This window comes from Macaca nemestrina, chromosome 17 (genome assembly GCF_043159975.1).
Source record: "Macaca nemestrina isolate mMacNem1 chromosome 17, mMacNem.hap1, whole genome shotgun sequence".
Lineage (NCBI taxonomy): Eukaryota > Metazoa > Chordata > Mammalia > Primates > Cercopithecidae > Macaca > Macaca nemestrina.
The window spans coordinates 64,045,243-64,072,705 of record NC_092141.1 but is presented as its reverse complement, the minus strand read 5'-3'; the positions used below and the strand labels follow the sequence as shown (position 1 = coordinate 64,072,705).

Sequence of the window (27,463 nt, the reverse complement as noted above, 5' to 3'; positions counted from 1 at the left end):
TCACCCTCCAATGTCCTCCCCTCAGGGAACTTCCACCCTGAGGCACAGACCAGACGAGGGACGGAGAGAGCCCGTGAGTGAAGGAACAGCTATAAGCCCCTTCTTGAAGGCCTCCAGACACTTCAGCCTCCTTTCCTTGAGTTAGAGGCCCCATTCCAGGCTAGAGTCATTACTGTAAAAGGAGAGAAAGAAGACAAGACAAGCTCGTGCCTAGCCTTACCTCCAGTGGGCCCCTACCCTGTGCCTGTTCCAGCATGACGCAGCACAAAGGGGGGCTGCAGAGGGTCTCCTGCCCACTGGCACCCTGCTTTGTCAAGGCCCTCACTCTCTGCCAGTTCTGCCAACCCATGTCCTCTGCCCCAGCCAGCACCTGAGGAGTGCCCACTGCACACCTTGATCCTAGCAATGCCCTGTCCAAGGAAGGACTCCCTGGCCATGTGGTGCCACAAGAAGGCCAAGCAGGAACTTGGGAGCCCCTCACACACACCCGGCCCCAAAACCCACCACCCAGTACTTCCCTTCCTGCTGCCTGTGTCAGCCCTACCTGAGCTCATTGGACCCAGCAGGGGTGGGGCCTACTGCTGTCAGGGCCACGTGCAGGGCCCGCCCAGAGGGGAGGAGAGAGGGCGGGCAAGCTGCTCTTAAGGCAGGTCTGGAGGTGAACTGGCGCCTCTCGTGACTCTTCACCTGGACTCTGAGTCGTCTTGGTCCCAGGAGCCAGTAGTGAACACAACAGTCTGCCCACCCGTGGACACCAGGTAGGTGCCTTTATTCTTTAAGAAGAGAGGAACACTGAGCACCTTTGCCAGCCCTGACTCATTTAACTGTTTAATTTTTTTTTTCTTTTTTTTGAGACGGAGTCTTGCTCTGTCGCCCAGGCTGGAGTACAGTGGCATGATCTCGGCTCACTGCCAACATCTGCCTCCAGGGTTCAAGCAATTTTCCTGCCCCAGCCTCCCAAGTAGCTAGGATTACAAGTGTGTGCCACCATGCCCGGCTAATTTTCTTATGTTTAGTAGAGACGGGGTTTCACCATGTTGGCCAGGCTGGTCTCGAACTCCTGACCTCAGGTGATACTCCCACCTTAGCCTCCCAAAGTGCTGGGATTACAGGCGTGAGCCCAGACTCATTTAACCTTTTGTCCTCAGCTTCTCCACTTCTCAGGGCTCAGAGTGAAGATTGGGAGAAATGGGGTGGAGGATGTGGATGAGACTGAGATGGTCTCAGGATCACAGACCGCAGAGTTCAGCACTTTAAGGGAACTAAAACTGTGCCCCTCGGTGAACAGATGAGAGAGCTGAGGGCCAGGGAGAAGAGGCTTGCCTGAGGTCATGGAAAGGGACTGGACACAGCATCCAGGCCTCCTGCCTCCCAGCACTCCGGGAGCCCTCTGGGCCCTTCAGAGGTAGGCAGGAATGGGAGGTGGGGCGGCTGGCCTTCACTGGTCCTGTAGTCTCTGCCTGCGGTCCACATCCTGCGTCACCGGGTCTGGGTGGGAGGGATGGGAAGATCGGGAGCCAGTTTTCAAAAATACGGGGTGCAGTGGAGATTGGGCTAATCAGGCAAAGTGCTTTTGGGGGAGACTCAGGCTTTACCCTTGCCCCACCCTCTCCCTTTACTGACCTGGGCTCGTAGGGAGAGAGTAAGTCAGGAGAAGAGGTTGGCAATGACACAGAAGAGGGGATTTGCCAAGGTGCCAGGACTCCCCAGAGTCCTTGGGAACAAAGAAAGAGATCTGAGTCAGAATCAGAAGTGGGAGCCGGAGAGGGGCACCCACAAACAGGGCGGGGAGGTGGCTGGAGCCCTCCTTGCCCCTGCCCCGTGCATCCCAACCACACAGAGACCCGGGCCCAGGGACTCTCCTCACCACTTCCACCAAGAAAGAGCAAGTTAGAGGAGTGTGTGGGGCCGCGAAAGGCGCAGCTTTCAGGAATACAGGGGTAAACCCTGCCCTGGGACATCCAAGGGCAATGTGGAGCCTTAAAAGTGAGGGGAAGCTGAAGAGGAGCTTAGGGGCTACCTGCCCTGTGCTCAGCTCCAGGTCCGTCCCTCTTGGTTCCAGAATCCCAGAAGGGGCAATGTTGGACAGGGTTCTTAAATATGTGCAGCAGCAGCAGAGACTAAAAGTGTGAGACCCTGGAGGAAGACCACCTGGGTTTAAACCCCTATTCACAGTTCACGTTGTATGACCTTGGGCAAATTCCTCAACCTCTCCAGCCCTGCAGCAATAGCACCCTCCTCAGAGAACTGCTGAGAAAATGCAAGGTGTTTGGTGTCTGTTACTATCATATCCCCATCATACAGATGGGACAACTGAGGTCTGCCCAGAGAGGAAAGGATGCTTGCCCAGGGTGGCACCAAAGCTGTGTCCAAATTAGTAAGCAGGTATCCTGGATCCTGGTCGCAAGGGGACACCCAGCCCTCCTTGAGCTCTGCAAAGTCAGCAGCCCCAGCCTCCTCTGCAGGACACAGCCAGAAAACTCCTGTCCCAACAAACCCAGTCCACTTGGAGCCTGTGTGGAAAAAGCCGCGGTTCCGGCTCTGTGTCCTCAGCTGTCCCGGGAGGGCGGGAGCGCAGAGGCCGGCTCCCTTCCACTTCCATTTATAGAAAGCTTCCCGTGCCCGGGATGCCCCGCCCCCTGCAGGACCTGGCCAAGGAAAAGTCTGGCATCAGACCTACGGGAGCCGCGGGGGTGTGGGGAGGCGGGAGAGGGGAAGGGGGCCTGGCTTTTCTCATGAAACCTGTGCGACCTTCAGCCAATCACGCCCCCTCTCCAAATCCCAGGTGTCCCTCTGCACTTGAATTCCATGTGGCATAAGGAATTAAGATTCCAAAATCCCACACCTGGGTTTGAATCCCAGCTCCACCATTTTGCTGGATGTGAAGCGTGTTTCTTGACCTCTCGGAGTCTCACTATCTTTATCTGTAAAATGAACTGATAACTCAAAATAAATAAATAAGGCCAGGCACAGCAGCTCACACCTGTAATCTTAGCACTTTGGGAGGCCGAGGAAGGAGGAGCACTTGAGCCCAGGAGTTCAAGACCAGCCTGGGCAACAAAGTGAGACCCTCTTTCTACAAAAAAATTCGCGGGGTGTAGGGCACAAGCCTGTAGTCCCGGCCACTCAGGAGGGTAGAATCACTTGAGCCGCAGGAGATCAAGGCTGCAGTGAGCCATGACTGTGCCACTGTACTCTAGCCTGGGCAACAGAGCGAGACCCTGTCTCAAGAAAAAAAAATCAAGAGGACTGACAATAGGGTGCAGTACTTCCTAGAGCTGTGAGAGGATTGAGTTCCCAAATGTAAACTACCTGGCACATGGTCAGCGCTCAAAAAATGGAAGCTACTGTTAATGAGGCTGTTATACTCCGTTAAGTCCTTCTTTCTAAGTACTATTTAGAATTGCCTAACTACCTTCACAAGGAGCACCTCACTGGTGCCGTAACACTCTCTGGGAGGGTGCAGGGCAGGAATTCTCACTCCCATCTCACAGATGAGGAAACTCAGGGTCAGAGTCATACCATAAGGAGCTTATTTGAGCTAGAAGTCAAATCTAAATCTTCGGATCCCTGAGCCCATTTTCTCTTCTCCCAGGCTAGTCTCAGATACCTTTTCCAGTGCTAAGGTCTGACTCCAAAGCAGGATGTAAAGGAAGCGTCTTGGCAATGAGAAGAAAGAGAGTCGGGGGGGGGTGTTGGTGGGGGCTGGGAACAGGCAGCAAAGCTCAGAGCACCCACTGGGAGTGCAACCAGCACATTGCAGCTCTGTACAGTTTTCTTGGCAGCCTCAATCCCAGAACCTCTTACCTCCTTACCAAGCCCCACCTACAAGAAACTAGCATGTGGCATTAAGGTTAGACAATGGAAAAGACTTTTCACAGTCAGGAAAATGAAGAGGTTGGGACATCTCTTTCCCAAATGAGCCCCAAGGAAATGAATAGCATCTGATGATGTCACTCCCCAGCTCAAAACTTTTCAGAGGCTCCCTGTTGCCCCTCAGGGTTGAGCTGGCAGTCCTGAGCCCAGCCTGCAAGGCCCTGCGGGATCTGGCCAGCCTGCCTCCCCCGCCCCATCTCCTCTACCCACCCCAGGTGCCCTGTTACTCAGGTGCTCAATAGTGTCTTGTGAGTTTCCCTGCTGGCCAGACTTTTGCACAAATGGTCCCCTCTACTTTATTTATTTATTTGTTTTATTTATGTAGTTATTTGATGTTTGTTTATTTAGAGACAGAGTCTCGCTCTGTCGCCCAGGCTGCAGTGCATTGGCTCTATCTTGGCTCACTGCAACCTCTGCCTCCCAGCTTCAAGCAATCCTCCTGCCCCAGCCTCCTGAGTAGCTGGAATTACAGGCACACGCCATCATGCCAGCTAATTTTTATATTTTTAGTAGAGATGGGGTTTCACCATGTTCGCCAGGCTGGTCTCAAACTCCTGACCTCAAGGGATCAGCCCACCTCAGACTCCCAAAGTGCTGGGATTACAGGTGTGAGCCATCGCGCCCAGCCCATCCCCTCTGCTTTAAACCTTCCTCTCTGCCTCCTCATCCCTACCCATCTTCCACAGCTACCTCTTGCTTTTCCTGCTTATCTCCCTTTGCATGTCCCTTCCTCCAGGAAGGCCTCCCTAACCTCCCCCACTAAACTAGGAAAGTCCACTGTCCCTCCTCTCCTCCTCGTGACACTGCTTACAGTTGTTCGCTCGCTTACTTGTCTGTTTCACCAACTGGCCCAAGTGCAGGCACTCGGACATCACGCAGCTGGGGGCCCATTCCTTCTCTGACACTTGTTGGCAGTGTGACCCTTGGGCAAGTTACCTACCTCTCTGTGCCTCAGTTCTCTCCCTGTAAAATGGGATAATAGTACCTACCTTATACAGTTGTGATGAGGATTTTTAAAAATACCAGAGCTTATGTGGATAATTACTCAGTAAACATTAAGTAGTATTTACTTAATAAACACACCTGGGATGTAGTAGATATTCAGTAAACAGCTACTGAAGGTACTTTATTTATTTATTTATTTATTTTGGAGACAGAGTCTCGCTCTGTCGCCCAGGCTGGAGTGCAGTGGCTGGATCTCAGCTCACTGCAAGCTCCACCTCTCGGGTTTACGCCATTCTCCTGCCTCAGCCTCCCGAGTAGCTGGGACTACAGGCGCCCGCCACCTCGCCCGGCTAGTTTTTTGTATTTTTTAGTAGAGACGGGGTTTCACCGTGTTAGCCAGGATGGTCTCGATCTCCTGACCTCGTGATCCGCCCGTCTCAGCCTCCCAAAGTGCTGGGATTAGAGGCTTGAGCCACCACACCCGGCCTGAAGTTACTTTATTTAATGATCACTTACATAATGGGCTTGTTTTGTGCCAGGCACTGTTCTAAGCACATTACAAATATTAACTTGTTTTATAGACAAGGGAACTGAGGCACAGAGAAGTCAATTAACTTGCCCAAGGTTATACAGCTAGTAGGTGGTGGAGCCAGGCTGCAAACCCAGGTGGTCTGGCTCCAGCATCCATGCTTTTAAATGAATGAATAAATTCGCTCTTGTATGGAGGGTGGGGAGGCAGGGGCTTCACCTACAGAAGTTACTCCATTCCCACTCTTGGACTCTTTCAGGTCCTGGGAGCTTCTGGTTGGCAAGTGAGATCTCTGGGATGTCAGTGAGGCTGGTTGAAAACCAGAGGTAAACCGCAGAGGTCACCATCCCCACCATGTCCCAGGTGATGTCCAGCCCACTGCTGGCAGGAGGCCATGCTGTCAGCTTGGCACCTTGTGACGAGCCCAGGAGGACCCTGCACCCAGCACCCAGCCCCAGCCTGCCGCCCCAGTGTTCTTACTACACCACAGAAGGCTGGGGAGCCCAGGCCCTGATGGCCCCCGTGCCCTGCATGGGGCCCCCTGACCGACTCCAGCAAGCCCCACAGGCCCAGGCCAAAGCCACCTGCTTCCTGCCGTCCCCTGGCGAGCAGGCCTTGGGAACCCCGGAAGACCTTGACTCCTACATTGACTTCTCACTGGAGAGCCTCAATCAGATGATCCTGGAACTGGACCCCACCTTCCAGCTGCTTCCCCAAGGGACTGGGGGCCCCCGGGCTGAGCCGGCCCAGAGCACCATGTCAGTGAGAAAGAAGGAGGAACCTGAAGCCTTGGGTAAGGATTTGGGGCACAGTACTAGGAGCAGGGCTTGGCGCCAGACCTTATGAGGAAGAAGGACTTTCCTTTGTACAGAGAAGGGGACCCTGTCCTGTTGGGAGATACTGTGCAAACCTAACCAAGTTACCAACCCCTCTGTTTTCTATGCTACACAAAAGGGATAAATACAAGTTTCCCTCACTAGCCAATTCTATTTGCTTCCTGAGTTTGGAAAGTGATAGATACCAATTTTCTATGACTTTATGAGGACTCAAATAAGCTCCTATAGAAAGTGTTTTGTGCAGTACCATGCCCATAAGGAAGAGCTCAGTAAATGTGGATCCCTGACCCCCACTGTCCTAGGGTGTTTCACTTCAGAGCCTCACCTGGGGCCCCCCTGAAATGTTGGTAGGATTGCTATCTGGACCTCTGTCCTTGTTTAGGGGGGTATCTTTCCGGAGAGGCCTACACTGGAAATGGTAGGATAAGGACCCAGTAGTGTTCAAGCAGTGGTATGCTGGTGAATGTTTCCCTGGCTCCCTGGTTGGGGAGCAGGGGCAGAGGGAGCTGATTTGAAGCTTCTGCCCATTTCCACAGTGTAAATTCTCCCCCTCTGGCCAATTTCAAGCTACCAACATGATGTCACTGAATGAGGAGCTGGAGACACGTGGAGTAGCAGGCTGTTACACAGCCTTGCCACCACACCGACACGACAGATGGTCAATAACCCTGACAGCACAGACAATAATAAGGAGGATGGGGAGACATTGTTGTAAAATAATTGGGATGTGATGAATTTTGAGTATTTATTACCTTTGTTTTTAATGGAAGTTATTTCATTGTAAGTGTACATAATGTAATTACTCAATGGCTGGGTTTAGTAACCAGCTGGACAAAATCCTGAAAATTTAACAATCAGCTCTTAACCAGCCGATACAAGCCAATTCCAGGCCACCACCGAGTCCAAAGGAACCTGGAAATTCCTACATCTGGCTTCAGTTTCCTGAACAAAGAGTTTCAAGGAAGCTCTTGATGAGGGTCAAGGAGCAGGCACATTAGACAGGTTGGAAGACCAGCAAGGGTGAGGGGGTGCATCATTAGGATTAGAGATAGGAGCCATAAGATATTCCACTTACTGGACACATATTATATATAAGGCACTGTGTTGAGCACTTTATGTGGAATCTTCAATCCTCTCAATCCACTCCCTGAGCTGATTTTTTTTTTTTTCAATGGAGTCTCACTGTCACCCAGGCTGGAGTGCAACAGCACAATCTCAGCTCACTACAACCTCCACCTCCCAGGTTCAAGCAATTCTCCTGCCTCAGCCTCCCCAGTAGCTGGGATTACAGGCACCTGCCACCAGGCCCAGCTAATTTTTGTATTTTCAGTAGAGACAGGGTTTCACCATGTTGGCCAGACTGGCCTCGAACTCCTGAGCTCAAGTGATCCACCCACCTCGCCCTCCCAAAGTGCTGGGATTACAGGCGTGAGCCCAGCCAAATATTTTATCTCCGTTTCGCAAATGAGAAAGCTGGGGTTGCTGGGGTTGGGTAAGGAGCCAGTCTAGCCTAATGGCTGGCGTCAGGCAGAGCTTTCACAAGCTGCTTGCTTCACCGCTTTGTGTCACGGATTCCTCATCCGAGAAATGGAGATAATGAGAGTTCTTACCTCAAAGGGGGTTATGGGGATTGAAAGAAATTACATTTGTTGGCTGCTTATCACTAATCCTGGCATACTATACGCTATTCTAAATCGTAGCTGTTTTTATTAAACATTGGGGTTGCACGTCGGGCTAGCCCCAGGGTAGGTTTGGGCTCTGAGGTGGAGGCCAGCCCAGCACCCACGCCCTCTGGCACCCCGGGTTCCTGGGCTCCTGGGCTCCTGCCTGCTCTGCCCCCTTTCGCCAAGCATTGCCTGCCAGGCCTGTTAAAGAAACTGTCCCTCAAGGGTCTTCCTGTTTCTTAAGGCCAGTCATGGGCACGTCACTGCAGGAAAGGCGTCTTGGGCCTAATTACTGTTGGCAGGAGTAAGCCCAGGCTCTTACCATTCATGCCCCAGGACAGGAGTTCCACATATCCAAGGCCAGGTGGGGCAAAACCAGTCCCTGTGGAACGTCCACACATGTTGGGTGAGGGTTGGTGACAACTGGGCCCTTCCTCCACGGAAGGGGCTCATGGTCAGCTTAGGGCTGATGCCATGGGTCCACATCCACAGATGCCCCAGGCACCACATGCCATTGTGAACGTGTGTCCACCTAACTCTGGGGAACAGGGAATGTAAGGCAGGCAGCGGCCAGAAGGTCCTGAGGAAGCTGCCTCACTGCCCTGGCCCCTTCTGATGGAGAAAAAAAAAAAATCCCTTCCTCTAACCTCCGCCTGGACACCTGCAATGCCTGGGAGTTCACTGCCTCCTAAGACAGCCCAGCCAGTCAGCTCCCCATTGAGAAGTTCTCCACCATCACTAAGAATAGCAGGCACCTGCGCCCAAAATCCTCCCCGCAGACCCTATTGCTGGTGACAAAGCTCTCACTGGCCCATGGCAGCCTACAACTCTGAGCGTTGTGGTGAGTTCTCTTACCTCTAAATGTATTCAGAGTGGAGGATCCCCTGCCATTTTACAATCTCATCCTTCCTACTTTTGGGCTGTTCAAGGAAAGAACTCTGACATTACCGTGCTAGGAGATGTTTACTGTTCCTCTTCGTCCTAACGTGGACAATTTTAAAATTAAACATTGGCAATTCTATGTTGACATTTCCCCTAATATATATACATATATTTTTTTGAGACAGGGTCTCATTGTGTTGCCCAGGCTAGAGTGCAGTGGTGTGATCGTAGCTCACTGCAGCCTTCAATGCCTGGGCTCAAGCAATCCTCCCACCTCAGCCTCCCCAGTAGCTGGGACTACAGGCATATGTCACCACGCCCGGCTAATCTCTTTTTTTTTTTTTTTTTTTTGGGTGGGTGATGGAGTCTCTGCCTCCCAGGGTTCAAGCGATTCTCATACCTCAGGCTCCCGAATAGCAGGGATTACAGGTGCCCACCACCATGCCCAGCTAATTTTTTTGTATTTTTAGTAGAAACGGGGTTTCACCATGTTGGCCAGGCTGGTCTTGAACTCTTGACCTCACCCACCTCAGTGATTCACCCACCTTGGCCTCCCAAAGTGCTGGGATTACAGGTGTGAGCCACCACGCCCTGCCAACCCGGTAATCTTTAAACTTTTTGTAGAGACACAGTCTCGCCATGTTGCCCAGCCTACCTCAAGTGATCCTCCTTCCTCAGCTTCCCAAAGTTCTGGGATTACAGGCGTGAGCCATATCACCCAGCCCAGAATTTAAAAAAAAAAAAAAAAAAAAAAAAAAACTATTCCATGTACCAGCCTGGCCAACATGGCGAAAACCCGTCTCTACTAAAAATACAAAAATTAGTTGGGTGTGATGGCACGAACCTGTCATCCCATCTACTTGGGAGGATGAGGTGGAAGAATCACCTTAGCCTGGGAGGTGGAGGCTGCAGTGAGCCAAGATCCTGCCACTGCAGTCCAGCCTGGGCAAGAGTGAGACCCTGTCTCAAAAAAAAAAAAAGAGTCCATGTAATCCATGATCCCAGTGTCTGGCTTTTGAAGGAAATAGTGGAAACCTCCTGTTACAGATGAGGAAACTGAGGCTCAGGGTGGGTGCGTGATGGCTCACAGTCACACAGCCAGGGAGAGACAGGTCAGGCCTCAAACCCCAGCCTTCTGGGCTCCGTAGGCCACTGTCCTTTCTCTCTTTCTAAAGTCTAGTCCTCTGCCCTCTGGGGCATCACAGAATCCATCAGGTTGGAGACAGCCTGCAGGCTCCTCTTCTGAGACCCATCCTCCTGGGCGCTTCACAAACCTTCCCCAGGTTCCCTGCTCCTGCCTTCCTTTAAACTTGTCCCGGGCGCCCCCATCCCACAGGGAATGTGGTTCCTAGAAGCAAACACCATGTCCCTTCCTTTATCCTCTCCAACGTCCCCCACCCCATCTTTGGAACAGGCCCCCACTTTCATTTTCCAGCAATTTCTGCCAGACAAGGCTGTTTACCAGCCCAAGTGAAGGGGGTTTAATAACTGTCTCTCCACCCCTCACCTACATGCCCTCCCTCCACTCACCCGCCTGCCTGGGGCTGGTGCCGGCACCCACCCAGCACTGCTCAGACTTGCCCCACAGGCCAGTAAACAGCGACTAAACCCCTGCGGTGGGTGGAGGCCCCCAGCCCCACCCCCCCAGCTACACCCACCTTGGGACAGCCACGGAAGGTGAGCACGGGGCTCCTCCCTCCCCTCCCACTCTCCTTACTCAGCGCCCCCAGCAAGGTCCCTGGTGGATGTTTAGATGACCCAGTGAGTGGGGAGCCCAGAGCTTCACCAGGCCAAGAGATCCTCCCCAAAGCAGCCAAGCACCTTCTCACGGGGCAAGGCCTTGGGGCAGGGCTCATCCTGGAAGAAGCAGTCCCTAAACAGAGCTTAGCAACGCTCCCTGCCTGTGCAGCATCAGATAACTCACTTCACCTTTCTGAGCCTTCCAGATTTCCCATCTGTTATATGGGCGTTAATAGCATTCCCTACTTCAATAGAGTTGTCACGAGGGTTAAAAGAGCTAATACAAGCAATGTGTTCGTAGTGGTCCCGGCACATTGCACTCAATAAAGACCAGTCTCTATGAAACATCGTTGTACACTAAGTGTTAGCTCCATCCCCACTCTTCTCCAAGCCTCAGTTTCCTCCTCTGTAAAAAATAATGCCTGCCCTGCTCAAGGGCTGTTACGAGGTTCAGAGGAGATTATGGGTATAAACACTATAAAGTCCTATAAAAATTGAAGTTGTGCTTTCCAGCCTTCCAGAAGAATCCAGCCCATTCCAAGATCTCTTTTCTTCCGGAGCCCACCATACAGTCCCCCAAAGAGTCTCACCTTGCAGTCATCTTTCTAAGCAGAGAGATCCCCAACCTTAGCCAGAAAGAGGGCTCCATTTGGCCAATACTGCCCCCAAAAAGCAGGCAGGTAGGAAAGGCTCCTCTCTCGAGCCTCACCATGGGCCGGGCTCCAGGCTATTGTATTTCATCCTCATCACAGCCTTGGAAGACTGGTTTCAGATCCTCACTTTGCAGATAAGGAAACAGAGGCTCAGAGAGGGTCGGAAAGTTACACAATGCCCTTGGCTGAAAAGCAGCAAAGCCAGGACTCACCCCAGGTTTGTTTTGCTACAAAGCCAGGCTCTTCCTCCACCCGCTGAGCAGCAAGCCCCGGTCAGCTGCCAGCCCTTGCTCATCTGATGTAACTCCCCACCCCCTCCGTGTGGCCCAAGCAGGCTCAGACAGAGGCAGTAACCGTGAGCAGGGCCAGATGGCCCTACCCTGGAGCGGGCTGAGGCAGGCTGGGGCTCCACAGTCATAACGGGGAGGAACAGTACATGTGCCAGGGCCCCAGGCAGGTGGGAGCTGAGGGTGCACGTTCTCCCCAATTTCCCCAGCCTCCATGCCAGGAAGCCAGAGGCAAGACTCACACTCTTCAGAAAAGAGCAGCTCATTAACCCCCGCCTTCCTCCAGCTTTGCTGGAACAAGACCAAGGACAATTCCCCTCCCCCAGGTCAGGAGGAAGGGTGTTCATCCTCACCATAGGGAGAACCGCAGAGCAGCCCACTCCTAGGCTGACCTCGGGAGAGGAACAAGGCCTCAGAATCCCAAGAGTCCCAGGTGCCCCGACCGGGGAGCGGAAAGGGCGCTGGAGCGAGTCGGCAGCCTGGGGTGTGTTGGGTGATCCCTGTGTACCAGTTACGATCCCCCCGGGAGATCCATAGCTCAAGAATGCAGCAAGCCCTGCGCTCAGGGAGTGCCTGCTCCAAAGCAGGGTTCTCAAACTCCACTGCATATTCACATGCCCTGGGTGGCCTCGCTAAAATGCAGATTATGTTTCCGTAGGGGTGGAGCCCAGGTGATATGGTCCTGCTGGGCCATTCATGGTCTACTGCACTCACCTGAAAAACTGGAAAACAAACAAAACTGAGGCCTGGGTTAACACCCTTGAGAGTTTAATCTAATTGGCAGGAGGCGCAGCCTGGGGTGAGTCTAGTGTGTAACCAAGCTTGGGAATCCCTGCTTTCATTGCAGGTACAGAAATATCACTTCGTTTTTTTGTTGGGTTTTTTTTTTTTTTTTTTTTTTTTGGACATGGAGTTTCACTCTTGTCACCCAGGCTGGAGTGCAGTGGCACAATCTCGGCTCACTGCAACCTCTGCCTCCCCAGTTCAAGCGATTCTCGTGCCTCAGCCTCCCAAGTAGCTGGGATTACAGGCGCACGGCTAATTTTTGTAGTTTTGGTAGAGATGGGGTTCGCCATGTTGGCCAGGCTGGTCTTGAACTGCTGACCTCAGGTGATCCACCCGCCTCGGCCTCCCAAAGTGCTGGGATTCCAGATGTGAGCCACTGCGCCCAGCCTCAGAGAAACCACTTTCACACACCCTGAGTAGCAGAGGCATCAGAAAGTATCACTGGTACAACCCATCAAGTGGCCATTTCAACCTAGGAAAAGGGCACAGACAAAGGAGAGGGTTGCCCAATTTTTAAGCACCTGCTCTGTGCCAAGAACAGTGCTGTGCTGCCTGCACAAGTGTCACTTCATCCTTTTTGTAACAACAAGAGGCTGGATGCAGTTGCCCCACTTTACAGGTGTGGAAACTGAGACCCTGGGTGGTGAAGTCTTTTGGCCAAACTCTCTCAGAGAAAAAGTAGCAGAGCCAGATCTGAAGCCTGGGTCTGTCTCATTCCAAGGCCTCGGTCCTCTATGGCATCTCCTCACCCAAGAGAAGTTGTCACAGGAAGGGTGACTTTGGAACTGGGCCCTGAAGATGGAGTTGGGCCCTCCTCTCTGCGCCTTAGTTTCCTCATCTCTATAAAAGAGGGGACAGAATGGCCTTGAGGACACTTCCAGCCTTTCTGTTCTATGAGTCCAGGCTCCTGTGTTTCACCAATGCTCTGTTTTTCTCCCCCAAAGACATAAAGTACATCGAGGTGACCTCCGCCAGATCAAGGTGCCATGATGGCCCCCAACGCTGCTCCAGCCCCTCTGTCACCCCACCCTTCGGCTCCCCTCGCAGTGGTGGCCTCCTCCTTTCCAGAGACGTCCCCCGAGAGACACGAAGCAGCAGTGAGAGTCTCATCTTCTCTGGGAACCAGGGCAGGGGGCACCAGCGCCCTCTGCCCCCCTCAGAGGGTCTCTCCCCTCAACCCCCATATTCCCCCAGTATCTCAATCCCTTGCATGGGGAGCAAAGCCTTGAGCCCCCATGGCTTGGGCTCCCCACTGGTGGCTTCTCCAAGACTGGAGAAGCGGCTGGGAGGCCTGGCCCCACAGCGGGCCAGCAGGATCTCCGTGCTATCAGCCAGCCCAGCGTCTGATGTCAGCTACATGTTTGGAAGGTAGGTTCGGTAGCTTCTAACATTGCACACACATACACACACAAACATACACACGCACACATCCCCTAAAATCATTGAAAGGCACCCTACTCTGAGCAAAATCTGGGCATGCACCAAAACCAAAAGGGAATGCCCTGCCTAGGCATCGCTTACAATCATCCCAGGTCAATTCTCTATTGACCTCACAGCAGAACTGCAGGCACATGCACACCCATTCTGCCCCAGGAAGACCGAACCACAGGACTCTGCTTCCCACTCCACCTCCAAAGCCACTGGCCAAGGCAGTCCCTGGCACAGAGGCTGGGGATTCCACAGCCATGCCCACTGGCACAGGCCTCTGAGCTCGGGGAGAAGTCTGGCTGGATGGGAAGCTGGCCTCCTCCTGCAGCTGGGGAGTTCCCTCTGTATCAGCCACGTTGTGGTCCAGCGTAGGTCCAGCCCATCTGCACGGCTCCTGGGAGTCATGGGGGCCTGGGGAGATCCTGATCCGACAGCTCAGTCAGAACGACCTGGCTGGGAAGGCAGACGGAATGGGGGCCAGCCTATGCCCAAAGCCTGCAGGGGTCAGCTCATCGGCTACTTCAAATGACCAAAGACCCTACCATCCAGGGACATTTCTGTATCCTTACCATCTCTTAAGGATTAGGTGGGGGTGCACTTTGCTGTGGGCTGTACGGGGTGGGGTATGCAGTGTTCTATTTAGCCAAAGCCACGGGAACCCAGATCACCAGATCCAGAGCCTGGCTCTAGCCCCTGAGCCACCTGCTGCCCTAACAACCTGTCTGACTCTCCTGCTGCAGCAGCCAGTCCCTCCTGCACTCCAGCAACTCCAGTCATCAATCATCTTCCAGATCCTTGGAAAGTCCAGCCAGCTCTTCCTCCAGCCTCCACAGCCTTGGCTCAGCGTCCCTGTGTACGAGACCCAGTGACTTCCAGGCTCCCAGAAACCCCACCCTAACCATGGGCCAACCCAGAGCACCCCACTGTCCACCACTGGCCAAAGAACATGCCAGCAGCTGCCCCCCATCCATCACCAACTCCATGGTGGACATACCCATTGTGCTGATCAACGGCTGCCCAGAACCAGGGTCTTCTCCACCCCAGTGGAGCCCAGGACACCAGAGCTCTGTTCGACCTGGAGCTGCTTCTCCCAGCAACCAGGTCTGTCCAGGCACCAGGAGCCACAGCCAGACCCTGTCAGATGCCCCCTTCACCACATGCCCAGAGGGTACGTTGTAAACCAATATTTCAAGCAACGTAAGGTTTGGCTTGGGGGAATAGATAAAGTGCCAGTAGGTTTCTGCAACAGCCAGTCAACACATTTATTGAGCAACTATTGTGTGTCTGGTACTATGCCAGGTAGCAAGGACACACAAAGGGACACAGTTTAGAAAGAGACAAACACAAATCCTCACGGTAGGGTAGGATAAATGTGGAGGTAAAGAGATATTCTCAATCATATGGGCCAAAGTAGAAGGAATGATTCTTTCAGTCTGGAGAATAGAGGAAGCGACATCCGAGCTGGATCTGTGAAGTAGATCAGAAGTTTGTGGCCAGAGAAGCAGAGGAAAGGCTTTCCCAGCAGAGAGAGCAGGGAGTCCACAGTCGGGAAGGTGTGGAAGCACATGGCATGTTCAGGAAATGCCGGAATGTTGGGTGCAGGTTCAAGTCATTGAGAGTAATTTGAAGCCAGATTGTGAAAGGCCTTCAATGCCAAACTAAAAAAAAAAGAAAGAAAGAAAAATGGAATTTGCCTTTTAAGCAATGGGGTACCATCAGTGAGCCTCACACAGAAAAGTGATGGGGTCAGAGGTGCACACTCAGTGGATCACCCTGGCAGCTCAACGAATAGCAGGGGCCTGAACCGGGGTGGGGCAGTGGGGGTGGAGGAGAGAGGACAGAACCAGGCGACCCTCAGGATGTGCTTGATGACTAACTTAAGGAGAGCAAGAGGGCGAGTCAGTTCTGACTCTGACGTTCATGGATGACGAGAACGCAGAGGGGGTGGATGGGGCAATAGAGACAATGCATTCCAGTTCAGACAGCTGAAAACCACAAAACAGCAAACACCCTCCTTCCCCGGGGTCTGAGACCACAGGCGTCCAAGGAGAACAAAATCAACCAGAATCTACGGCAGTAAACACAGAAGCTAAGCTCTAGCACCCTCTGGATGCCTCTCCCATGAGCAGAGTCCCCTGCCAACCCCCTGTCCCCCCTCCCTCGGCCATCGGAGGGCTTCTCAGCCCCCACTTGGCCATGACATTCACAGGCATCAAGGCAACTCTGGGGGAGTGGGGTGAAATGTTTACTATAGCCCACAGCTCCCTCCCACTCACAAAGCCATGTGGAGGCAAGCAGGAGAAAATGACACTTCCAGCATGCCTTTGCATCTGCCCTGATCGATTTCCTAGGACAAATCAGTTGCAGATTTCAGTACTTTTTTTTAATGAGTTACTTGAGAGTAACTGGTCACAACACTCCTTTTCAAGCCGCCAAGGTTGACAGCTACTGCTCTCTGCCTTAGGGACCCAGAGAAATGGCCATTTTGGCATCTCAAAGAGTACATTTACTTAGCCTAGTGATATTCCCATCCTGCTTTGGTCCCATAATATCACTAACTGTACCCCCAGATCTTCTCAAATTCTGCAAAATATTCTCAAAACAACATTCATTTTAATTTAATAGGCAACTGGAACATTAAAGACCCTCAGAAGTTGTTTAGTCCACTTGGTTCCCTCTGAGCTTCGATTATCCCATATCAGAGTCAAGACCCAGCCTCCCACCTCCCAGGGGCATGTTTTCCTGCCCGGATCTGCTATTTTCCTCTCCTTCACGTTTTCTGTCATTTTCTTTTCCAAGCTGAATATTCCCCTGAGGAATTCTTAGGATTATGAAGACAGAGGAGAATGTGATATCAAACATGAAGCATCTGAGAATTCCTTGTTTATCTCTTATTTCAGTCCTCACCAGGGGACTCAACACTAGATTTGAGAAACCATTTCTCCTTAAACTAAGGTTGTATCTATTCATTTTTTTATTCATTACCAAGGATACAAGGGCACTTCTGAGTTCTAGATGCACCAAACCCTGGCATCCTTCTGTTTGATTTTCCCTCTCGTAGGCAGTTTGGAGATACAATGGGGTTAGGGTCTGGGATGGTGGTCGAATGAGACCTTGGAGCAATAGAATAGGGAAGGGTCTCCAGCCTTCTCTGGTGAACATCCCTCAGCTCCCATCTGTCCAGCCTACAGGGTCCCCCTTCTCTGTCTGTCTCCAGGTCCCACCAGGGACATGCAGCCCACCATGAAGTTCGTGATGGACACATCTAAATACTGGTTTAAGCCAAACATCACCCGAGAGCAAGGTAAAAGGAAGCATGAGCGACCCCAGAATCGGATCTGGGTCTTGCACTTTGCATCAGGCAGGGCCCTGGGTTACAGTTAAGGAATGGCAAATAGTGGGTCCAGGGAAGCAGGGGAGGGGGATGTCCTGCTGACCTCATGACTTCCCAAGGAAGTAGGAACCACAGCAAGAGTGGTGGAGATTTGACAGTAGAAAGAACTTCCTGGGGACAAAAGGTGACTCTGTAACATCTGCTCTGTTACGGGGGACAGAGGGTGTCCAGGTGGGGCGGTGTCCATCTCTGACTCAAGGATTGTTCCAGCAATCGAGCTGCTGAGGAAGGAGGAGCCAGGGGCTTTTGTCATAAGGGACAGCTCTTCATACCGAGGCTCCTTCGGCCTGGCCCTGAAGGTCAAGGAGGTTCCCCCATCTGCCCAGAATCGACCAGGTATGCATCTGTCTCTGTGCTCGCTCAAAGTCTCATGGAGGCAGCGGGGTGTGGTAGCTTCCAGTCCTGGCTCTGGCATTAGCTTTCAGGGTGACATGGCACCAGTCTTAAAACAGCACCTAGGAGAAGTGTCCACTCCAGTACTCTCTCCAATGCCCTCCAGCCCCAAGGCACCCTGAAAAATGCCTTTCACAGCAAGCCTGAGTGCTTCTGCCTTCCCGAGCCCCGCCCCCAGTTCCCTGCTTTTTCCTCCCGGTGGGAGAGAAGGAGGAGGGTCCCAGCCCCCCTCTAGGCTGCTCTCTTTGGAGTCAAACTGGATTCATTTCCAGGGAACCTAATGTGTGATTATATGCGTAGCTAGCTTATCTCACGGGTGATAGCTTACCACGTGTGTGTATGAGCTCAGCACACGTGTGTGTGATAGCTCTTATCACATGCTTTCCTGTGGTCTCCCACGCTCATTTGATAGCAAACATCCACAGGGCATCCGCCACACACCAGGCACTGTGTGAGGTTGCAGGGATACAGAGGAATCAGACCCAGACGCCACCTCACCAGGGAGACAGATGAAAACATGATTACAACGCAAAGTACCTGGGTCATAGGCCTCACTCAAACCCCAGGATTGCACCTTCTTATTTAATGGATGAGGTAACGGAGGCTCCCAGAGTTACTTAATGACCCCAGAGCAATTAAGTGATAAAGGGAGGATGAAACACCCAGCCTTGTGTTCTTGACAGTACGCCTCACTGTCACAATAAGAAAGTGACCTCTGAGGAGGGTGTTGCTTATAAAGGACACCTTGCAAGAGGCAATGAACCCAGACTGAGGAGAACGCTGTGGATTAGTGGAAAGGAGTCAGAAGGTCATTGTTCGCCTCCCCCAGCCCCCCGCCCCCCTGCCACGCCCGGGGCCAGCGTGGCTCCAGCAAAGATGACCTGGTGGGCAGGAGGAGACAGAAACCAGAGCAAAGAGTCAACATTTATCTATACAATAATTAAGAAGTGTCCTTGCCAGGCACAGTGGCTCACGCTAGTAATCCCAGCACTTTGGGAGGCCGAGGCAGGATGATTGCTTGAGCCCAGGAGTCTGAGACCAGCTTGAGCAACATAGCAAAACCCTGTCTCTACAAAAATTACCCAGGTGTGGTGGAGCACACATGTAGTCCCAGGTTCTTGGGAGGCTGAAGCAGGAGAATCGCTTGAACTCAGGAGGTCTTTGAGGCTGCAGTGAGCCATGATCACACCACTGCACTCCTGCCTGGACCAAAGAATAAGACCCTGTCTAAAAAAAAATAATAAATTAAAAAAAAAATTCCCTAGGCCTCTCTGTATCTCACACCTGTAATCCCAACATTTTGAGAGGCCCAGGCAGGAGAACCGCTTGAGCTCAGGAGTTGAGACCAGCCTGAGCAAAACAGTGAGACCTTGTCTCTACAGAAGAATTAGCCAGACGTGGTGGGGCACGCCTGTAGTCCTAGCTACTCAGGAAGCAGAGGTGGGAGGATTCCTTAAGCCCAGGAGGTTGAGGCAAATAAGCTAAGATCACGCCACTGCACTTCCAGCCTGAGAGACAGAGCAGGACAATGTCTAACAACAACAAAAAAATCCCTGGTAACTCTTGAGCAACAGAAAGGTTTCCCCACCCCACCCCCAAAAAAAGAAGAAGAAGAGAAAGGTTTTCTGAAGGGGGTGTGGCTGGAGTCATTGAGCAGATGTGTTGGCACCTCCTCTGTGGGAGTGAGAGGCAGGGGGATGGACAAGGTGGCATTTTTTTTTTTCCGGTGAGACGGAGTCTCACTCTGTCACCCAGGCTGGAGTGCAGTGACACAATCTTGGCTCACTGCAACCTCTGCCTCCCAGGTTCAAGCGATTCTCCTGCCTCAGCCTCCCGAGTAGCTGGGACTACAGGCGTGTGAAACACACCCGGCTTTTTTTTTTTTAATCTTTAATAGAGACGGGGTTTTACCACGTCAGTCAGGCTGATCTCGAACTCCTGACCTCAAGTGACCCACCCGCCTCAGCCCCCCAAAGTGCTGGGATCATAGGCGTGAGCCACTGCGCCCAGCCACAAGGTAGAATTCTATCCGAATGCACTTTCTTCTTTCTCTATCCAGGCGAGGACAGCAATGACCTTATTCGACACTTCCTCATCGAGTCTTCTGCCAAAGGAGTGCATCTCAAAGGAGCCGATGAGGAGCCCTACTTTGGTGAGATTCCCCAGCCTCCAGGCTCCCCAGGGATGGGGGACCAGCGAAGTCTCTGTTCTGAACTGTGGGGTGGGCTAGGGAAGCTCTACTCATGCAGGGCTGCTTGCTTCCTTTCAGGGAGCCTCTCTGCCTTCGTGTGCCAGCATTCCATCATGGCCCTGGCCCTGCCCTGCAAACTCACCATCCCGCAGAGAGGTGGGTCTGGGCCCCAAAGAGGGAATGCCAAGGTGGGGGACCTGTTTGTTCTCACTAGAATGGGGTTCATTTCTACCTTGTTGGTGGATTTTTTTTTTTTTTTTTTTTTTTTTTTTGAGACGGAGTCTTGCTCTGTCGCCGGGGCTGGAGTGCAGTGGCCGGATCTTGGCTCACTGCAAGCTCCGCCTCCCGGGTTCACGCCATTCTCCTGCCTCAGCCTCCCGAGTAGCTGGGACCACAGGCGCCCGCCACCTCGCCCAGCTAGTTTTTTTTTTTTTGTATTTTTTAGTAGAAACGGTGTTTCACCGTGTTAGCCAGGATGGTCTCGATCTCCTGACCTCGTGATCCGCCCGTCTCGGCCTCCCAAAGTGCTGGGATTACAGGCTTGAGCCACCGCGCCCGGCCAGTGGATTATTTTAGTGTCACGGTTAAAATTGCGTGTACTGGAGTCGCTCAACATCTCCACCTCTTAGCTATGAAAATTTAAGAATGTTGACCTCTCTGAGCCTCGGTTTCCTCATCTATAAAATGGGGACAATCATCATGGTACCCACTTATAGGATTGCTGTGCAGACTAAATGAGATAGCTCAGGCAAGGCTCTTAGCGCAATGCCTGGCATAGAATGGATGTTGGATAAATAGCAGCCTGCTTTGAGAGGATGAAAGAGCCTAAATCAAATAGTTTGGAGAGGTTTTCTTTTTCTGGGTCCAATATTTGTTGAGCACTCACTCACCCATTCATGCTTCACTACAAGCTTGTGAAGCAGACTTTGCTGTTATCATCCCCATTTCACAGATAAGAAAATAAGGGCTGGGCACAGTGACTCACGCCTGTAATCCCAGCACTTTGGGAAGCCAAGGCAGGGGGGTCACTTGAGGTCAGGAGTTCGAGACCAGCCTGACCAACATGGTGAAACTCCGTCTCTACTAAAAATACAAAAAATTAGCCGGACGTAATGGTGGGTGGCTGTAATCCCAGCTACTTGGGAAGCTGAGGTAGGAGAATCACTTGAGCCCAGGAGGCAGAGGTTGCAGTGAGCCAAGATCGCGACACTGCACTCTAGCCTGGGCAACAGAGCGAGACTTCATCAAAAAAAAAAAAAGAAAGAAAGAGAAAGGAAGGGAAGGGAAGGGAAGGATTCGGTTCTAGATGTTAAGTAATTTGCCCAAAGGCCCGCAGAGTCAGACCTTGAACTCAGATCAGCATGCCCTATCCAGAGCGTACAGCCAGGTAGGGGGACAGCTCAGATGGAACAGAGCATCTCAAGGGTATGCAGGAGAAGCTTGAGAAGGGCATCGGCGCAGGGGAGTCCCAGAGGAGCATTGGTGAGAGCCTCCTCGCTTTCCACAAAGACAGGTCAGGGGTTGGGACAGGGTCCAAAAGAAGTGAGGAGGTCAGGGGCCTGTGAGGACAAGATCATGGCAGCCATCTAAGAGGGCGAGGAGGGGAAGAAGAGATCAAAAGGGTTGCAAACTAAGCATTTAGGGAGCCCAAAGTGGCCTGTTTGCCTAATTACGGTAATCACACCTGGTTTGAGTCACTTCCTGGAGATGGGGGTGGAGGTGGGAGATCTTCAAAGGGATTCCTGAGGCCTGTTCCTGTGAGAGGGGTCCATTCACTCCACCCCCGCCCCTCTGGGGGGCCTGTTTCTTTGCCTTGGCTCAGAACTGGGAGGTGCAGATGGGGCCTCGGACTCTACAGACAGCCCAGCCTCCTGCCAGAGGAAATCTGCAGGTGAGTGGTACAGGACGGGAGACGCCAAGCTTGGCTGTGCCCCAAGAGGGCACCTCCCGACCCTGCCCACACGCACGCATGCACGCACGCACACACACACGCACACACGCACAGGCCCACACGTGTTTCCCATCTCAGCTTCGTTTGTGCATCTTTAACAAGGTGCCACCCCTCCCCCCCGTTACCCCTGTAAAACAAGATGAGAGGCCAGCAGGGAAGTGGGGTGGGGTTGGGGGTGGTGGGGTGGCAGAACTTGCAGTCTCTCGGGCACGCACACGGGCACGTGCACATGTGCTAGAGTCTCTCTGGGTCTGAGGAGCCTGCCCTGGAGGTGTTTCCAGGTTTGGGATCCTCTATGGGGTGTCAGGTCTGAGTCCTCTAGCCTTCACCAGGGGAAAGGTCCCTGACCCACACTCCCAGAGGCCAGCACACATCAGCACTTGTCTCAGTGACAGCTCCTGCTCTATGCCCGGAGCACGAACGGCTTCCCTCCCCATTCTTGTCTTCTGTCCCTTCTGTCGCCAATGAACCAAGACCTTGAGGGTAGAGGTGTGGGGAGGAGGGCAGTCGTTAAGTGTGGACAGAAGGATGTTTTCCTGGGCACCCCTACACACAGGGCAACTTCCCCTCCCCTGCCCCATGCTGGAGGGCCAGGGGCCAGGGCGATGCAAAGCCACAGAAGATCCCAAAGCCCTCTGGGGTTGGCCTCAGACTGTGATCACCCACACACCCACTTCCTGTTGGGTGGCTCTAAGAGGAGCTCCACTGGATTCCTGAACAGGAGACTCACCCCCTCCCCTGGGCCTGGGTCAGTGGCCCAGCACAGTGTCTGCCTCCCACAGGCTGCCACACCCTGTACCTGAGCTCAGTGAGCGTGGAGACCCTGACCGGAGCCCTGGCCGTGCAGAAGGCCATCTCCACCACCTTTGAGAGGGACGTCCTCCCCACGCCCACCGTGGTCCACTTCAAAGTCACAGAGCAGGGCATCACCCTGACGGATGTCCAGAGGAAGTAAGGGCCTTCCCTTGCCCTAGGGCTGCAGGGCTGGCGGCATAGAGCTGGAGGGGATAGCTGAGACAGTCACGGATCAGGGATGAAGGTCGAGTTTAGGGTCCTGGATGACCCAGCGGGGCCAGTGATGTGCTGAGTGACTCCAGGCAACTTCCCTGCCTCCTCCAGGCCTCAATCCACTGCCAAAGCCCCAGTTTATCGTGACATGAAAATGGAGTTAACGGAGGCCGGGCGTGGTGGTTCATGCTTGTAATCCCAGCACTTTGGGAGGCCGAGGCGCGTGGATCACCTGAGGTCAGGAGTTCAAGACCAGCCTGGTCAACATGGTGAAACCTCATCTCTACTAAATATACAAAATTAGCCGGGTGTGGTGGCGCACACCTGTAATCCCAGCTACTTGGGAGGCTGAGGCAGGAGAATCGCTTGAACCCAGGAGGCAGAGGGTGCCGTGAGCTGAGATCGCCCCACTGCACTCCAGCCTGGGTGACAGAGTGAAACACCACCTCAAAAAAAAAAAAAAAAAAAAAAAGAAGGAAAATGGAGTTAACTAGTATTCATGGGTGCTGATCATGTCTGCACCCATTGATGGAACATCTTCCCTAGGCCAGACTCTGGCTGACACTGGGACCCGGAGAGAAATGAGATCATCCCTTCCCCAGGCTTGGGATCTCACAGTCTAACAGGAGCCTGATCCAGGGCTGAGCACTTCACAGGGAGAAACAAGAGATGACCAAGATGTAATTCGTGTCCTCAAAAAGTTAGGGGACCAAAAAAAAGTTAAATGGCATGGTAGGGGTATGAAAGAAAACCCCAGAGTATAAGACACAGGCAGACAAGTCCCATGAGAGGAGAGAGGCAGGAGCAGGGCAGCAGGACCCCCCGGTGGGAAAAGCCGTAGCGGTCGTCGAGGTCTAACCCAGAGACTTCTTAGAGGACAGGGCACCTGAGCTTGGGGGGAACAAGAGATGCTGGAGGCAGGGTGACACTGGGACAGGTTCTCATCACTTCCCTTCTCTCCCCACCTCCTCCTAGGGTGTTTTTCCGGCGCCATTACCCCCTCACTACCCTCCGCTTCTGTGGTATGGACCCTGAGCAACGGAAGTAAGTTCAAGGCTGGGCCAAACTAAGAAGGCCGTCCAGGGCCCAGCTGCCCACCAAGGTGTCCTGACGACTCTGGGACTGGGATCCCAGAGGGAGCCTGTGAACCTCAAGGGGTCAGGGTGACAGAATGAGGGTAGGGTGGGGTGTGCTGGGGCGGGGACACAGCTGGCCAGTCCTGCGGCTCCTTCAGGGTCCTGTGGCATGGAGCAAAGCCTCATTACTCGGTATCGTGTTCTTTTCCTACAGGTGGCAGAAGTACTGCAAGCCCTCCTGGTAAGGCCTTCCTGTCTACTCTGTTACCAAAGAGGGGTCCCTGTCTCAGGGCCCCAAACCCAACATGGGGAGGGAACTAGAGAAGGAAAGAGGCCCCATTCTGACTTTAATAGTCCAAGGTGTTGATGAGGGCACAGGCCCTGGTCCTCAGGGAGCTCGCATCTGATGGGAAAGACTTTCACTGCCCTCAGAGCCTCTGGGCTGATAGAGGCGACATGAGCCTGGGAGCCCTCAATCTTCTGCAAGAGGTACAGGCTCTAACTTCAGGGAGCCTCAAGCTATTGGAATGTCCCAGTCTGATGATCAAGACGCATCTTTGCCCTCAGGGAGCTTCCACTCTAATGGGGAATGCACAGGTCCTGTCCTCAAGGAGCCCCCACTCAAAACAAACGAAACCCAGAGCTTGAACTTGGAAATCTCCCAGTCTGACAGGAGAGGCACCTTCTTCCTCAGAGAGCCCCATCTTAAGGAGGTGCTGGAGCCAATTGGCTAAGGGAGGGGCAGGGAGGAATGAGGTGCAGGCTGAGGGCCCCCCACCACCCCATTCCCACCAGCCTGATGCCTCCCTGGGTCCCACCCCTCACTCAGACTGCCCTTCCCCACCAGGATCTTTGGGTTTGTGGCCAAGAGCCAGACAGAGCCTCAGGAGAACGTGTGCCACCTATTTGCGGAGTATGACACGGTCCAGCCAGCCTCGCAGGTCATCAGCCTGGTGACTGCTCTGCTGCAGGATGCAGAAAGGATGTAGGGGAGAGACTGCCTGTGCACCTTCCCAACACCTCCAGGGACTCACCAAGGAGCCCCCCTCCACCCCCTGAATGGGTGTGGCTTGTGGCCATATTGACAGACCAATCTGTGGGACTAGGGGGATTGGTATAAAGTTGACACCCTTGAACCTGCTATGGCCTTCAGCAGTCACCATCATCCAGACCCCCCAGGCCTCAGTTTCCTCAACCACAGAAGGAGACCAATAGACAAGATCAGCTGTTCTCAGATGCTGGTGGGCATTTGAACACCCTCCTGCATGATTCTGAAGCATGCCCACATCTGAAGACCCCTGCATAAAAATAACCTCCAAGAACCCTTTGACCCCATCGACCTGGGCTCTGCCAACACAATATCTGAGCGAGAGACCTGCAGCCCCTGTTTCAGGTGCCTGGCGTTGACCCACGGGGTATCTGGCTTGCAGCCAGTGATGTTCAAGGATTGACTACAAAACGGGAATTGATAGACTCTATTTCCTTCCATATCTGTTCCTCTGTTCCTTTTCCCACTTTCTGGGTGGCTTTTTGGGTCCACCCAGCCAGGATGCTGCAGGCCAAGCTGGGTATGGTATTTCGGGCAGCTCAGCAGGGGGAACTTGCCCCCTTGGTCAGAGGAGACCTAGCTGTCCTGCACCCCCTTGCCAATGAGTATCACCCCATCTTTTCTTTCCACTTCTTTTTTTTTTTTTGAGACGGAGTCTCATTGTCACCCAGGCTGGACTGCGGTGGTGCGATCTAGGTTCACTGCAACCTCCACCTCCCAGGTTCAAGCAATTCTCCTGCCTCAGGCTCCCGAGTAGCTGGGATTACAGGCATGTGCCACCCACCCGGGTAATTTTGTATTTTTAGTAGAGATGGGGTTTCACCATGTTGGCCAGGCTGGTCTTGAACTCCTGACCTCAAGTAATCCACCTGCTTCGGCCTCCCAAAGTGCTGGGATTACAGGCACAGCCACCGCGCCCAGCTTCTTTCCATTTCTTGATAGGCGAATATTCCAAAGCTGGTATCGTAGCTGCCCTAATGTTGCATATTAGGCGGTGGGAGTAGAGATAAGGGCCATCTCTCTGTGATTCTGCCTCAGCTCCTGTCTTGCTGAGCCCTCCCCCAACCCACGCTCCAAAACACACACACACACACACACACACACACACACACACACACACACACACACACACACACACACACACACGCCCCTCTACTGCTATGTGGCTTCAACCAACCTCACAGCCACATGGGGGCAGCAGAGAGTCAAGAATGCAAGGAGGCCGCTTCCCTAAGAGGCTTGGAGGAGCTGGGCTCTTTCCCACCCCCACCCCCACCCAGCCTCCAGAAGCTGGAACCATTTCTCCCGCAGGCCTGAGTTCCTAAGGAAACCACACTACCGGGGTGGAAGGGAGGGTCAGGGAAGAAGCCCACTCTTGCTCTAGGAGGAGCAAGTGCCTGCCCCCTCCCAGCGGCTAGCCCTGCCAAAGCTGCATTATCTTTGGCCAAGGTTGGGCCTGATGGTTATGATTTCAGCCCTGGGCCTGCGGGAGAGGCTGAGACCAGCCCACCCAGCCGGTGGTCGAGCACTGCCCTGCCGCCAAAGTCTGCAGAATGTGAGATGAGGTTCTCAAGGTCACAGGGCCCAGTCCCAGCCTGGGGGCTGACAGAGGCCCCCATATACTCCGCTACAGCTCCTATCATGAAAAATAAAGTGTTTGTCTTTGCAAAACAGTAAGTTCTGAGGCAGTCAGGGCTGTGCCCTCGGAGATGGAGACCTGAACAGAGAAGGGGGCCTGACTTGGGAGGGGGTGGCTGTGTCTTAGGGGAGACCAGGTGTGCCACACTCCCTCCCACGCTCCTGGCCACGGCACTACAGGCTCAACAGGCTTCCACGTCGTAAACCATTGCTTAAACCACTCTGTGTCCCCCACACGCCCAACACGCTTGCTCTTCTTTCTTCATCACCCCTTTCCTGCCTCTTTGCCAGGGAAACAGGAGGATTGTGATTTCCTGGGGTCCAAAGTGAGTGTGTATGGTGCCCCTGATGGATTCCAAAGTCTCACTCAGCCCCCACTGAGAGGCAAGGAGAGGCGGGCAAAACAGGAACTCCTCAAGAAGAGTCCGGAAGAGTCCCCGAAACCAGATGGCCCCAGAGCTGCCAGCTCCGCCCTGAAGAACCGGACTGTGGTTGGGTGTGGTGTCTCACGTCTGTAATCCCAGCACTTTGGGAGGCCAAAGCCGGAGGATTGAGCCCAGGAGTTTGAGACCAGCCTGGGCAACACAGGGAGACCCTATCTCTACAAAAAAATACAAAAAGTTAGCCAGGTGTGGTGGCACATACCTGTAGCCCCGGCTACTTGGGAGGCTGAGGTGGGAGGATCACTTGAGCCTGGGGGTTCAAGGCTGCAGTGAGCTGTGGTTGTGCCACTGTACTCCAGCCTGAGTGAGAGTGAGACTCTGTCTCAAAAGGAAAGAAAAAGAACTGGACTATGGCCTCTTGATCCCACCCTGGGCGTGGGGAGTTCTACCCCCAGCTCCTTCCAGTGGCAGTCCTCCCCTAAACCAGTCGCAGAGGAATGCCCCCCTCCCAGACCTGCTCCAGACTTCACTGCAACTAGGAAGCCAAGGCTGGCATGCCCTGAGAAGGCCTCAGCAAGCGATGCAAGAGAGGCTGTGGCACTTCTGTTCTCCTAAAGAGCTTTGGGAACGGGAGAGCCCCTCCTTCTGTGTGGGCTGAGCTATGTGACCCAGTGGCAGGGGCCTTGAACCCCCGCCGGGTAGACCCTGCCTCCCTTTCCACTGCCCCAGTGCAGTTCCAGATGGAGACTCCTCTC

General features: G+C 53.4%; 1 protein-coding gene across 2 annotated transcripts; it reads left to right on the top strand.

Moving 5' to 3' along the window:
• The first annotated feature begins 667 nt into the window (after positions 1-667).
• Positions 668-26,358, top strand: LOC105472419 (tensin 4). 2 transcript variants are annotated; one of them, XM_071083120.1, is made up of 13 exons: positions 668-758; positions 5,610-6,143; positions 13,143-13,566; positions 14,367-14,794; positions 16,844-16,930; positions 17,231-17,356; positions 19,473-19,565; positions 19,683-19,760; positions 21,427-21,495; positions 22,338-22,506; positions 23,539-23,607; positions 23,854-23,880; positions 24,487-26,358. In XM_071083120.1, the coding sequence occupies exons 2-13, from the start codon at positions 5,705-5,707 to the stop codon at positions 24,626-24,628; spliced, it is 2,151 nt and encodes a 716-aa protein (XP_070939221.1). In that variant the 5' UTR covers positions 668-758; positions 5,610-5,704; the 3' UTR covers positions 24,629-26,358. The 2 variants fall into 2 exon arrangements, with proteins under 2 accessions (XP_070939221.1, XP_070939222.1); XM_071083121.1 differs by having other exon boundaries at positions 671-758; positions 14,418-14,794; positions 24,487-25,310.
• Positions 26,359-27,463: the final 1,105 nt, after the last annotated feature.

Excerpts from the sequence above, each read along its gene's own strand:
- LOC105472419 (XM_071083120.1), top strand. The coding sequence starts at position 5,705 with ATGTCCCAGGTGATGTCCAGCCCACTGCTGGCAGGAGGCCATGCTGTC. Across the intron at positions 17,357-19,472 it reads ATCTGCCCAGAATCGACCAG|GCGAGGACAGCAATGACCTT; the intron begins GTATGCATCTGT and ends TTCTCTATCCAG. Across the intron at positions 19,566-19,682 it reads CGATGAGGAGCCCTACTTTG|GGAGCCTCTCTGCCTTCGTG; the intron begins GTGAGATTCCCC and ends GCTTCCTTTCAG.